This window comes from Bufo bufo, chromosome 7 (assembly GCF_905171765.1).
Source record: "Bufo bufo chromosome 7, aBufBuf1.1, whole genome shotgun sequence".
NCBI lineage: Eukaryota > Metazoa > Chordata > Amphibia > Anura > Bufonidae > Bufo > Bufo bufo.
This window is the reverse complement of record NC_053395.1, coordinates 200,264,054-200,277,740: the sequence shown is the minus strand read 5'-3', so window position 1 is coordinate 200,277,740 and position 13,687 is coordinate 200,264,054. Positions and strand designations below refer to the sequence as shown.

At 42.1% G+C, this 13,687-nt stretch overlaps 1 protein-coding gene across 1 annotated transcript in view; it reads right to left on the bottom strand.

The window, feature by feature from the left end:
• The window catches only part of CCDC148 (coiled-coil domain containing 148), a 220,169-nt gene that overhangs the window by 27,040 nt on the left and 179,442 nt on the right, over window positions 1–13,687 (bottom strand). Inside the window, exon 11 of the mRNA XM_040440791.1 lies at window positions 3,939–4,079. Coding sequence (XP_040296725.1) covers window positions 3,939–4,079 — 141 coding nt within the window. The remainder of the gene's footprint in view (window positions 1–3,938; window positions 4,080–13,687) is intronic.

Below are 13,687 nucleotides of genomic sequence, written 5' to 3'. Positions count from 1 at the left end.
CTATCAGCTGTATGAGGAGACAGCACACGCAATGCGCATGTGCTGTCTTTTATCTCTCTTCCTGTTTGCTATAGACAGCAGTGGTGAGCAGGAAGAGAGAACGGAGACGGCACGTGTCGGACCCCCGTCGATCTGATATTAATGACCTACCCTAAGTATATGTAATCGTGGCACATAAAATCCTCATTTGTTGGCAGCACATTGCAATTCGTAGACAGGGATGTGCTGCCAACAAACGAGGAAACTGGGATGAACTGCAGTGACTGTTGTTGATGCTCATACAGAGGGGTTGATTGCTGCATGTAAATGGAGATAACAAGTGGGCAAGTATTGGGAATGACTGGTTCATTCCCAATCATTGCCCTGTGTATCAGCCCATGTCATTTTTAAACAGTACACATAAGACCATAAGAGTGGTTTTGGAAATATGCAGCAGTTTTTGATACAGAATAAATAATGACTATTATTATACACTCCTTCACACTGTGAAGCATGTAATGTAAAGGGAAACTGAAAACAGTTTTTTCATAAAACGTAGAAACTTGCGTGTCACAGTAATTATATAGCGAATATAAGAAACACAAAAACGCCGATCCATTATAAAGCTTCTGCTCCGTAAAGCACTGGAATAAACAGAGCGAAGAGCGGTTACAAAAAGTGTATTTTGCTCTGGAGGTAAAGACAAGAATTACAAGGACAGGCCGTTAATTTCAGGAGGCACTGAGTAATGCTTAATTTCCCCTGTGGTGGTGTGGCAGGGATACTGAACACTTGGTGGGACAAATTGTGTTCAGCTTATCATCAGGGGACCCTTCTAACAAACAAAACAAAAAAAGAACTGCCCAAAACTAACATATCCAAAAAGTGTCAAAATTCCAGGTTTCTAAACTTGGGGTCATGATGCGTAGGGGCTAGAAAGAAGTGTAAAATTCTTTGGACCTCAATGTTATAGGGGAAGAAAGTAGCAATTGGTCTAAGGACACTGCTTTGCTCAAAGTACAACTAAGTGGTGCTAACCTGCACTACCAGACGCAGGCCATGGACAAGAGTGGCGCTGTTTCTGGAAAGAAATCGACCCTAGCTGGTACAGTATGTGCTATTATTACTGTTGCTCTGCTGTAGGGCCGAGATAAGGGGAAGATGTTACAGAAATGGGTTAAGATGGTTAGCAGACCCTACATAGACAACTGCTTCAAAGTAGTGGGCTTGGTGGGGGAGTTACATGGGGGGGTCTATGATAAATAATAAAGCTAACGTTAGTGGGTAATCAGGGGGATGGGCGCACTTAAAGGGGTTGATATTAAGGCCAATCCTTAGGACAAGTCATCAATATCTGATTGGTGGGGGTCCGACTCCCAGTACCCCCGCCAATCAGCTGTTTGAAGAGGCCGGTCACAAGGCTTAGGCACAGCTCACTCCCTTTCAAATGAATGGGGCTCAGCTGCAATACCAAACTCAGCCACTATACCAGGGGTAGGCAACCTCCAGCACTCCAGCTGTTGTGAAAGTACAACTCCTAGCATGCATACTTGCTCTGCTCTTCTAAGAACGATCATAGAAATGAATGGAGCATGCTGGGAATTGTAGTTTCCCAACAGCTGGAGTGCTGAAGGTTGCTGAGCCCTGCACTATACGGTGTATGGCACTGTGCTTGGTAAACTGTGAGGAGGCTGCAGCGCTCACCAGAGCTCCACGGCCTCTTCAAAAATATGAATGGCAGGGGTGACAGGAGTCGGACCCCTAGCGAGCAGATATTGATGACCTATCTGGAAGATAGGCCATAAACATCAAATTCCTGGACAACTCCTTTAAATCAATTAATATTGGCATTGGCCAAAATTTGCTCAAAGGGGGTCATGGTGACTTACTTTCAGACAATGCTCCATGGGAAAAAAAGGATGAAAAATAATTTTCCACGTGCAAATAAATCTCTTCAATGTGAGCCAGTATCCCTCTCCGTCTGAGCGGTGTCTAATGTCTGTATTACACAGCCCGATGTGGAAGACGATTGTCGGGAGAGAAGCATTCCCTATCGGCATTCGCCTGCTCGCTAGCGGAGGAGATCGCTTCTATTACATGCAGCGATCTCCTCCGCAGCATGGAGAGGAGTGATCGCTGCGCCATCGCTTGTCCCCATGCTGTATAGTGGTTTGCCAACGGCAGATCGTTATTAGACACCATGATCTGCCGTCTGCAAACAATGATTTTTAACTTGTCAAAATATTTGAATTGCCCGATGATCGAGTTATGCACATTCATTGGGCAATCGGCAGCAGTATTACACTACAAGATGATCTCTAACAAGTGTTAGCGGATACTTGTTAGCAAATATCTGACGAAAGATCGGGAAGTGTAATACAGGCTTCTGGTACCTCATTCCGCCTACCAGTACCCTGCTCTGTGCTGATGAGGGGCTGTCAACAGATGAGTGTCTCTGGTAGTGGCCTATATCGCTGTAAGTGGCGGCAGAGACTGATGAATCTGGGGAGTATGGTGGATGATCTGGGGTGTATGGTGGATGATCTCGGGTATATGATGGATGATCTGGGGTGTATGGTGGATGATCTGGGATGTATGGTGGATGATCTGGGGTGTATGGTGGATGATTTGGGGTGTATGGTGAATGATCTGGGATGTAAGGTGGATGATCTGTGGTGTATGGTGGATGATTTGGGGTGGATGGTGAATGATCTGGGGTGTATGGTGAATGATCTGGGATGTATGGTGGATGATCTGGAGTGTATGGTGGATGATCTGGGGTGGATGGTGAATGATCAGGGGTGTATGGTAGATGATCTGAAGTGTATGGTGGATGATCTGGGGTGTATGATCTGGGCTATATTGTGAATGATCTGGGGTGTATGGTGGATGATCTGGGGTGTATGGTGGATAAGATGCCTTTATTGTCACTGTACAATACAATGTAATACAATGTACAATACAATGAAATGTTGTTTGGAGCAATCCTGTGGATGATCTGGAGTGTATGGTGAATGATCTGGGGTATATGATGGATGATCTAGGGTGGATGGTGGATGATCAGGGGTGTATGGTGGATGATCTGGGGTGTATGGTGGATGATCTGGGGTGTATGGTGGATGATCTGGGGTGTATGGTGAATGATCTTGGGTGTATGGTGGATGATCTGGGGTGTATGGTGGATAAGATGCCTTTATTGTCACTGTACAATATAATGTAATGTTGTTTGGAGCAATCCTGTGGATGATCTGGAGTGTATGGTGAATGATCTGGGGTATATGATGGATGATCTAGGGTGGATGGTGGATGATCAGGGGTGTATGGTGGATGATCTGGGGTGAATGGTGTATGATCTGGGGTGTATGGTGGATGATCTGGGGTGTATCGTGAATGATCTGGGATGTATGGTGAATGATCTTGGGTGTATGATCTGGGGTGTATGGTGTATGATCTGAGGTGTATGGTGGATGATCTGGGGTGTATGGTGGATGCATTAGTTTGATCGCTTTTCACAGCAGGACAGCAGAGGCTTGCATATTTCCAGATATTTGTAGAACTACAGTTCCCATCATTTGTGCTGCTATAAAATATAGATATTGAACCAATATCCCACTGTGAGTAAAGTTTGTAATGGAAGGAGTTGTGACAGGATTGTACTGCAGTGCAGGGTACTTGACTGCAGCACTTGGGGAGTTCCCACAGTCTGTTACAGAAAAACCCACATTTATGGAATAATTCAGGACACATTCCACTCCTAGCACAATGCAGTGCGGATAAGATTTAGTTCCTTTGAGGCATTAATGGCTTTAGCGAGGTCTTAAACAATCTTTGCCTGAATGCTGTGTATACACACTTATCCAGTGCGCTGCCAGAAGTAACAAACAGTTTTAATTAGGATGCATCAAGATATTTTCTGTAATCTCTTAAGTAACGTATGCAGATGATTAGAGCGTTCATACTTTCTCTTTTTCGTTTGCTCGCTGCAGCTTTTCTTTCTCTCTTCTTTGCTTTTCTTGATGTTCCTCCTCCTGTTGTCTCCGAGCAGCGATAGCAGATTCTAATCTAGCAGCTTCTTCTTGGTGTATTCTCCATTGCATGACCTAGAATTGGATGTTGGAAAATTTCAAAGACGTTTAATACACAAACAAAACCATAGGGCTCATTCAGACAGCCGTATGCTGTCCGCAAAAATGCGGATCAGTTTTTTTGCGGATTAGATGCAGACGCATTTACTTCTATGGGGCCCTTTTCTTCTGTTCCACGGTTCCGCAAAACAAATAGAACATGTCCTATACTTGTCAGTGAAAATCAGGACATGGACCGATTGAAGTCTATGGGTCTGCAAAAATGAGGAAGGCAATTCGTTTTTTTGCAGACATGCTGAACTATCCGCAAAAAAAACGGATACGCATTTTTGCGGACAGCATATAGCCGTCTGAATGAGCAGCACATGCAGCATTCCTGGATGACAAAAAAACTATTTGTTATACTACAGCACAGAATCAGGTTTAAAAGTGCATCTTTTACATCTCAACAGATCTTTTCCATCTTAGTTTCAATGCGCTGGGCAAAGAACTTCACTGTGTTCTTCCATATTTGCCTCTTCAGTACATGGGGTATATCTAAGTTGCTATTCACACCTATATTTTCCCCCTTTTCGTCAGGGGTTTTGTTTTTTTGTGAGCAAGAATAGTTTATTATGCAACACTATTAGAATATCGGACACCCAAAAGACCTCGAGGTAAGTCAATGAGGCCCATTAGGATCCGTTCATAAACAGTTTAGTCATGGCTGTCATGCCACCTTATGAATGGAAGCCATGTTGCTAGTGAGAACAGAGCCTAAGAGTGGTATTCAGTAAACGTTTACTATTCATTCTTTACACAAGTTAGGTGCCGTTTCATATAGTCACATTTCTTGGCTTTTATTAGTCAACTCAACCAAATTACCCAACTACTGTTATTCCCAATAATAATTGTTGAGATTTATACGTGTGGATGAGGTTGGCCATGACAGATTCCACTGGATTCAACAGGTTAAAAGTCCAAAACCTTTAGTTTCATCCAAAACAATAACAGTAGCCCAACATTATGCCTGCCCATCTGGGCGCTAACTAGTTGCCTCACCTATGTCTTCAACACATAGATTAGGCTTTCATAGCAAGCAAGTTTCCAGGCTCTGACAGTGAATGAGAATTTTGGCCCTGTATTTATCGCCACAGTAATGAGCCCAGCAGCGACACCTGGACTTGCCTCAGGCTAGGGGAAAGTGGTGTACTGGAGTGGGGAGAGAATGGCAAGTCCCACTACCAACACCTACCTGCCATCCCATAAACATCTAGCTCATAAAACAATTTAAAGAAAAGTGTCTCAGAAAACTGAAGCAACCCATCTTTCCTGGATTCTTTTACCTTACTCATCTAAGCATTCTGATGATACACACCCACCCCAGTACCTTTCCAGACACAATGTTTTATAATATAAACTATATTTGCCAACTTTTTAGAAGGGACATCGAGAAGATTCCAAAGATGGCAACAAAAAGTGCATATTGTGCCCTGCAATATATTTTCCTTATGCTTGCCCATTCATATACGACATGCCACAAACTATGACACTTGAATGACAAATAGTACATAAGACCTCTTTTACCACAGCCCAAAATGATACATACCATACATCAGACCTTCAAAATAAAATATAAACCCTCAAACCAGGCCTCCATTTGTACAGACCCCAAGCCACACTCACCTTTATACTAGCCCAATCCCTTGCAAAGATCCCCCTGTAAACATACCCCAGACCAGACCCCCTTGTACATAGACCTCAGACCAGACCACTGTTTACAGACCCCAGACCTGATGCTCTCAAATGATAGACCCAACACAATATACAAGTACTTCTCTCTCCTCATTCTAGCGATTGATGGGGATCTCAGCACCCAGTTTTTAGACCCCAAACCCCCTATGTTTACAAACCCCAGACCAAACTCCCCTGTTTACAGACATGAAAATAAACTAACCTGTTTAAGGACTCCAGAATGAACGCACTTCCTCTTTACAGACACTAGACCAGACTCCAAACTAATCATTTACAGACCTTAGACCAAACAGACTTGCAGTTTCTCACCTCTCTTCCTTCCTGTGCTTCCCTCCGCTCCAGGGTGCTGCTGCAGACAACATACCGATGTAGCTCAGCATCAGGACATGGTCTGCAGCGGTGTCCAGGAGCAGAGTTAACAGAAGGAATGGGTATTGGTTAGCATGTGGGGCAACCAGGAGATTAGACAGCTCTTCCAGGAAACATTCATTTTCTCCAGGAGTCTCACAGATGTTCTAAGAGGATTGGCCAGAAAGATTCAAAGGGTCACTGAGTCATAGACATATCAAAGGTTTTGATTGGTTGGGCTCTGAGTGCTGAGACCCCCACGACTGCTAGAACGAGGCGAGAGAAGCACTTGCATATCGCCCTCTCTCTCTTCACTGCAAGTGATGGAATCGAGAAGGACTCATAGACTTTCTATTAAGTCCATCTCTCTTCATCTCCTACAGCGAGTAGAGAGAACGCTCTATGTGAGTGCTTCTCTCTCCTCATTCTAGAGATTGATTGAGGTCTCAGCACTCAGAGCCCCACCGATCAAAACGTTTGATATGTCTTTATAACAAGTCATAAGTTTTATGAAAACTTAGTGACACCATGTGCAAGACCCTGGATCTTTTACCAACCAAGTCATATGCCTCGATGGCTATCATTAACTACAACGTAGGTAGACAGTGCATCCACTCATCAATTATAGTGCACAACACAGCTTCCGATCTTTTTTTCACACCTTTTCTTAAACATGTCTACCCTTCTATTATCCTGCTGCCAGAGTATGTTGTGGTACATGCACCTCTTGTATCTATCACCGTTATTGGATCAGCTGGCAAAGCTCTTCTGGCAAGATGAATGGATTAAGATGTTCAACGAGTAATTTCAGCCTTGTCTGCTACACAACCCCGTAAATGACACCTGTAATTTGCACTCAATAGTACAGCTGGTATTTAAGTCATCTTCTCAGTGTTATGTATGCGACAACTGTGATTGCGCTTCAGGAAAAAAAAAACGTGGGAGGCAGACAATGCTTTAATTAACAAATTATTTCAAGGTCTCAAATAGTGGCACATTTCTGAGATGCCTTCAACGTTTTGTCAGCCTCCATTTATTTAATGTCTAACGAAGGTTGTGTGATCTTGACAGAGAAAATAAATTCCATATTGATTGCTTCCCATATGAGAAGCAGCTGATTTTTCTCCGCTTGGCATAAATGATGAAACTGACATGAGAGGATTTCGGTAGCTCGGGGTGTTACTGCACAGATGTTCTTGAGATAAATTGCACAAAGAAAAAAAATGGTGGTGTCTGCCCAATATTTCAAATAACGAGAAAATGACAAACTAACGAACGTTGGGAACGCGGGTGGAGGCATAGTGTGTGAGCAAATGAATCGATAACAAAGTTACATCCAAGAGCAGATTAATGAGGCAAATTGTATCTTGTAAATATCTTTTACAGAGCTGTGATACACTGTCATGGGTCAGTTTAACAGAGTTCAAATTGCAAAGGATCAACCAAGGAACACCACAAAAGATTAATTCTCCAGACATGAAATCATTTATAATCTCTACTTAGAGATGCAGAGCTCGTATTTTCCCATTAAATTCCCATACAGAATGGTAAAGTGAGGTTAACAGTGATGGATGAGAAAACCAAACCACATGCTTATACTTAGAAAAGTTCTGACTATTAAAGGCGATGTCTGGTTTGGACAACTATCTTAGATGATGGGTCCCCTTGGCAGCAGCTGATTGCAGTGGGTCTCACTGCTGGCATCCCTTGCTTGTGCCCTCTGCAGCACAAATGAAGCATTAGAGAATAACTAAAAAAGTATATGTGGGCTACTACCTGCGCAGATCCATACAAACAGGCTCTAACCTGGATAGTAAGAGAAGTGGAAGGCCGTGGTGGACAACTGTGTAGAGGACACTCCAGAGTCTTCGAGCCATCCTCAGATAACATATTAGTACCAGTGGTGTTGAGCACTGGGCACCTGGGGCGAATGCCTCAGATCTTTGGCCAGTGTCCCAGATCCCCAAGCCGCCACCACATTCAACTGTATTTGTGTTCTCAGGACAATAATATAGTTGAATACAATTTTGGAGGAGGGGGCTGGTTGGTCCTTGTCCTGTTATTTACTGTAGTAGGCCACCTTACGTCGGCAGCCTAGTCTACGAGATGCCAGGGCTCTGGGGGGTCTATCAGTGCTGGTGAAAGTGGGGAATTTGTACATGATAAAAGGCATCTTAAAGACGGTTTGGAGATGCATTAGTGCTGGCAAAAGTGGGAAATCTACACACGATAAAAGCAATCTAAAAAAAGACTATTACTTTAGTTTGCAATGGCCATACCTGCTGCGCTTTTCTAAGTGATTCCAATCTTACTTGCACTTTCACTCCCTGGTGCCGGTTTTCCATTTTTCATTACATCCCTTACTTTTACATCCCCACCACCACTTTTTTTATTTTTCATCGAGACAGTTCTATGGGAGTTTGTTTTTTGCAGGGCGAGTTCTATGTTAATGGCATCATTTAATGTACCATATAATGTGCTGAGAAACTAAAAAAATTGTGGGAAAAAACCCAATGCTTCCATTGTTTCATTGTTATGGTGTTCATAATGTACAGTAAAACTGACATTCACTTCATTCTGTGGGTCTGTACAATTATGAAGCCATTTTATTACGCTTGATTACTTTTACCAAATTTACAAAAATAAAAAAGATTTTCTGGCTATATTTAGACCCATAACTTTTTAATATCTTCCACAAAGCTGTGTGAGGGTTTAGTTCTTTGCATGGTGAGTTGTAGTTTTTACTGGTACATACAACTCTTTGATCGCTTTTTATTTCATATTTTTGGGCTGCAAGGTGACAAAAAAAAAAGCAATTCTGGCACTGGGTATTTTTAGTTCTTTATGCCGTTCATAAATAGTGTGATATTTTAACTTTTATAGACCCTAGACATTTTACTAAGATGGCTTTTTACGCCGGTCCTAGTTTCCCCCCCCTTGTGCCTAGTCATAAATTAGGTGCATCTATGGCAGTCCTTGCACCTGGTGGGAAAACAACGCAAGCCCCTGGTTTGTGTAGTTTTTAATAAACATTTATGCCGGTTTCCAGCCCCAGCCCTGCTCTACCCAGCTGCCAAACACAATGTGAAAACAGCAGTGCGACTAAATATTGTCGTACCGCTGGTTAAAAAAAAGGGACTAAAATAGTCATAATTCCCTTAAAAAATTATCCCCTGTATTCTTACATGATGATTGGAAAAATGTTCTTTTAACTATTATTTGATTTTTTTAACGTCCCACTAGGGATTTCACCATACAATCGCTTGTGTAATACACTGCAATACTTTTGTATTGCAGTGTATTCTTACTGTCAGGTATTGTGCCTATAGCAGGACCTAATAGCTTTCATGTATACCAGGCATGGAGGCCACTGCTGGTCCCTGGGCTGTCAGGGACAGCTCCCTGTGTCCTACTGCATGGGCTCCGTGTGCTGCCATACAGTCTCTGTCATGTGCCTCACGTATGGAGATACTTTTCTCTAGACGCAATGGAGAGTTCCACACAGCATGCCATGATTTTTTTCTGATAGATTTGTACTAAATCTGACAGAAAAAAAGCCTCTGTATGAATCAGTTTAAGGACCCTACAGTGCCTTGCAAAAGTATTCACCCCCCCCCCCCCCTTGACTATTTTTTCGTATTTTGTTACATTACAGCATTAAATTCTATGTTTTGTTAATCTAAATTTTATGTGATGGATCAGAACACAATAGTCTAAGTTGGTGAAGTGAAATGAGAAAAATATACAAATAAAACTATTGTTTAGAAGTAGAAAACAGAAAATTGTCATGTGCGTATGTATTCACCCCCTTCGTTAGGAAGCCCATAAAAAGCTCTGGAGCAACCAATTACCTTCAGAAGTCACATAATTAGTGAAATGCTGTCCACCTGTGTGCAATCTAAGTGTCACATGATCTGTCATTACATATACATGCCTTTTTTGAAAGGTGAAACACCTAAGCAAGAGGCATCACTAACTGAACACTGCCATGAAGACCAAGGAACTCTCCAAACAAGTAAGGGACAATGTTGTTGAGAAGTACAAGTCAGGGTTAGGTTATAAAAAAAATATCCAAATCTTTGATGATCCCCAGGAGCACCATCATTTCTATCCTAATGAAATGGCACAACAGCAAACCTGCCAAGAGACAGCCGCCCACCAAAACTCACGGACCGGGCAAGGAGGACATTAATCAGAAAGGCAGCACAGAGACCTAAGGTAACCCTGGAGGAGCTGCAGAGTTCCACAGCAGAGACTGGAGTATCTGTACATAGGACGACAATAAGCCGTACGCTCCATAGAGTTGGGCTTTATGGCAGAGTGGCCAGAAGAAACCCATTACTTTCAGCTAAAAACAAAAAGGCACGTTGTGAGTTTGCGAAAAGGCATGTGGGAGACTCCCAAAATGTATGGAGGAAGGTGCTCTGGTCTGATGACTAAAATTGAACTTTTCGGCCATCAAAGAAAACGCTGTGCCTGGCGCAAACCCAACACGTCACATCACCCAAAGAACATCATCCCCACAGTGAAACATGGTGGTGGCAGCATCATGCTGGAGGGATGTTTTTCAGCAGCCGGGACTGGGAAACTGGTCAGAGTGGAGGCAAAGATGGATGGTGCTAAATACAGCGATATTCTTGAGCAAAACCTGTCCCACTCTGTGTGTGATCTGAGGCTAGGACGGGGGTTCACCTTCCAGCAGGACAATGACACTTGAGTGGTTTAAGGGTGAACATGTAAATGTGTTGGAATGGCCTAGTCAAAGCCCAGATCTCAATCCAATAGAAATCTGTGGTCAGACTTAAAGATTGCTGTTCACAAGCGCAAACCATCCAACTTGAAGGAGTTGGAGCGGTTTTGCAAGGAGAAATGGGCAAAAATCCCAGTGGTAAGATGTGGCAAGCTCATAGAGACTTATCCAAAGCGACTTGGAGCTGTGATTGCCGCAAAAGGTGGCTCTACAAAGTATTGACTTTAGGGGGGTGAATAGTTATGCACATTGACTTTTTCTGTTATTTTGTCCTATTTGTTCAAAAAGGTAAAAGGTTCGACCCGCGCTGAAAGGTGCAGTATAGAAAAATAAAGTTGCTACAAAGATAAGTACTCACCCTAGAAGTGTGGTGCCGCTAATGATAATAATAACCAGGATAATGTGCTTCAATCTTCAGTATACATAACACTAAGGCTAGGTCTACACGACGACATTTGTCACGCGACAGATAGGGCACAACTACACTGCAACATTTGTAGCGCAACATTTTGTTGCACCAATGTCGCGCAACAATTTTTATAATGGCAGTCTATGGTGTCGCACTGCAACATGCAACATGCTGCGACTGCGACGCAACAGTCGCAGAAAAATCCATCTCGAATGGATTTTCTGCGACTGTTGCGTCGCAGTTGCAGCATGTTGCAGTGCGACACCATAGACTGCCATTATAAAAATTGTCGCGCGACATTAGTGCAACAAAATGTCGCGCGAAAAATGTCGTCGTGTAGACCTAGCCTAAGGTGCATCACTTAGTGTGATGTATACTGAAGATTGAAGCACATTATCCTGATTATTATTATTATTAGCAGCACCACACTTCTAGGGTGAGTACTTATCTTTGTAGGGTAAGTATTTATCTTTGTAGCAACTTTATTTTTCTATACTGCACCTTTCAGCGCGGGTCGAACCTTTTACCTTTTTGATATTAATCTAACTTGGAGGTTAATTTGGCAATTAACCCTCCGTCGACCCAGCAGCGATGCACTCCTACGGAGTTTGAAACAGTGCAGTATTACCTCTTCCTCTGCACGGCAGCGCGGGTTCCCAAGCTTAATTTACTCTTGTCCTATTTGTTGTTTGCTTCACAATAAAAAAAATAAAAATAAAATCTTGTTGGGCATGTTCTGTAAATTAAATGATGCAAATCCTCAAACAATCCATGTTAATTTCAGGTTGTGAGGCACCAAAATACGAAAAAAGTCAAGGGGGGTGAATACTTTTGCAAGGCACTGTATAACATGGAGATGTAATAAGTAGGTGTGCACAAGCCCTAATGCAGAGGTGCTGTTTGGGTGGATTTTCTTACCATTTATATTCAAAGCTTTTTCAATATTTGGAGCTTTCATCTTTGACAACATAACTTGTGCTTGAAGTTGTACTTTATACACAACTTCTTTCACAGTTCAAACTTTTTTTTTTTAATGAGGTGCAATTATCCACTCTTTTCTTAGATGAGAATTTTAAATAGCTGGGAGCAATTAATCATGGGCTTTTTTTTGTAATTTTATTCGATTTTTCACTCACATAGCTTATTTTATACAGCAATTATGAAATTATAATCATAAAAAATGAATGATTAATTCTTTGTGAAGGTTAATAAATCTAAGCAAATAACAAGAGAGTATATGAAGCATGCTATCCAGATGCTCTGGGTTATGGTGATAACTCACACAATAGACACAGAGGTATTCACTAAACAATGTTGTTCGTTACTGTAAATCCCTTAAAGGAGTTCTGAGAACTTTTTTTTGATAACCTATCCTTAGAATAGGTCATCAATACCAGATCGTTGCAGTGCAACACACTATAACCAGGTACAGCTCCATCCATTGAGCAGTGCCATGCCTGGTTATTGCAGCTCAGTCCCATACAAGTGAATGAGGAGAGACATGCCGTAACCAGGTATGGCCGCAACAAAATGTATGGAGCCATGTCTGTATGCTCTGGCGAGACGTACCAGGGGTCGGACCCCCACCGATCTGAGGGACAGTTCATCAGCAGTAAAATTCGGGAATACCCCTTTAAGTATCCAATATTTCCCGCTGCTTTCATTTATTTTATCCAAAGTGAATGATGCAAGGAAACATTTATAGGGATCATACATTATTGGACATAGAGCAGGTGGAACTGCATCAAGACTTTGCACAAAAGATCAGAGACTTTCAGGTCTTTTCTTTATATGACAAAAGCCGGTTATATTCTCACACCTAGAAGAGACAACTTCATTCTCGCCTCGTCAAAAATGCCAGTGACTTCAAAGTCTTTCACTTGTATCTTGCTTATACAGTACATTTATTAGTATTGTATGATTTTCCTCATAATGTCACAAATAGTTTATTATGAGGATGATATAACATTATAGGTGTCATCAGCCCCCAGAATCACAGAGCTGCTGTGCGTATGACAGCTGCCACTACCAAGGATTGTGCAGCATATATATATATATATATATATATATACAGTCATGGTCGTAAATGTTAGCACCTCTGAAATTTTTCAAGAAAATGAAGTATTTCTCACAGAAAAGTATTGCAGTAACACATGTTTTGCTATACACATGTTTATTCCCTTTGTGTGTATTGGAACAAAACCAAAAAAGGGAGAGAAAAAAGCAAGTTGTACATAATGTCACACCAAACTCCAAAAATGGGCTGGACAAAATTATTGCCACCCTTAACTTAATATTTGGTTACACACCATTTGGAAAAAATAACTGAAATCAGTCGCTTCCTATAACCATCAATAAGCTTCTGACACCTCTCACCCGGAA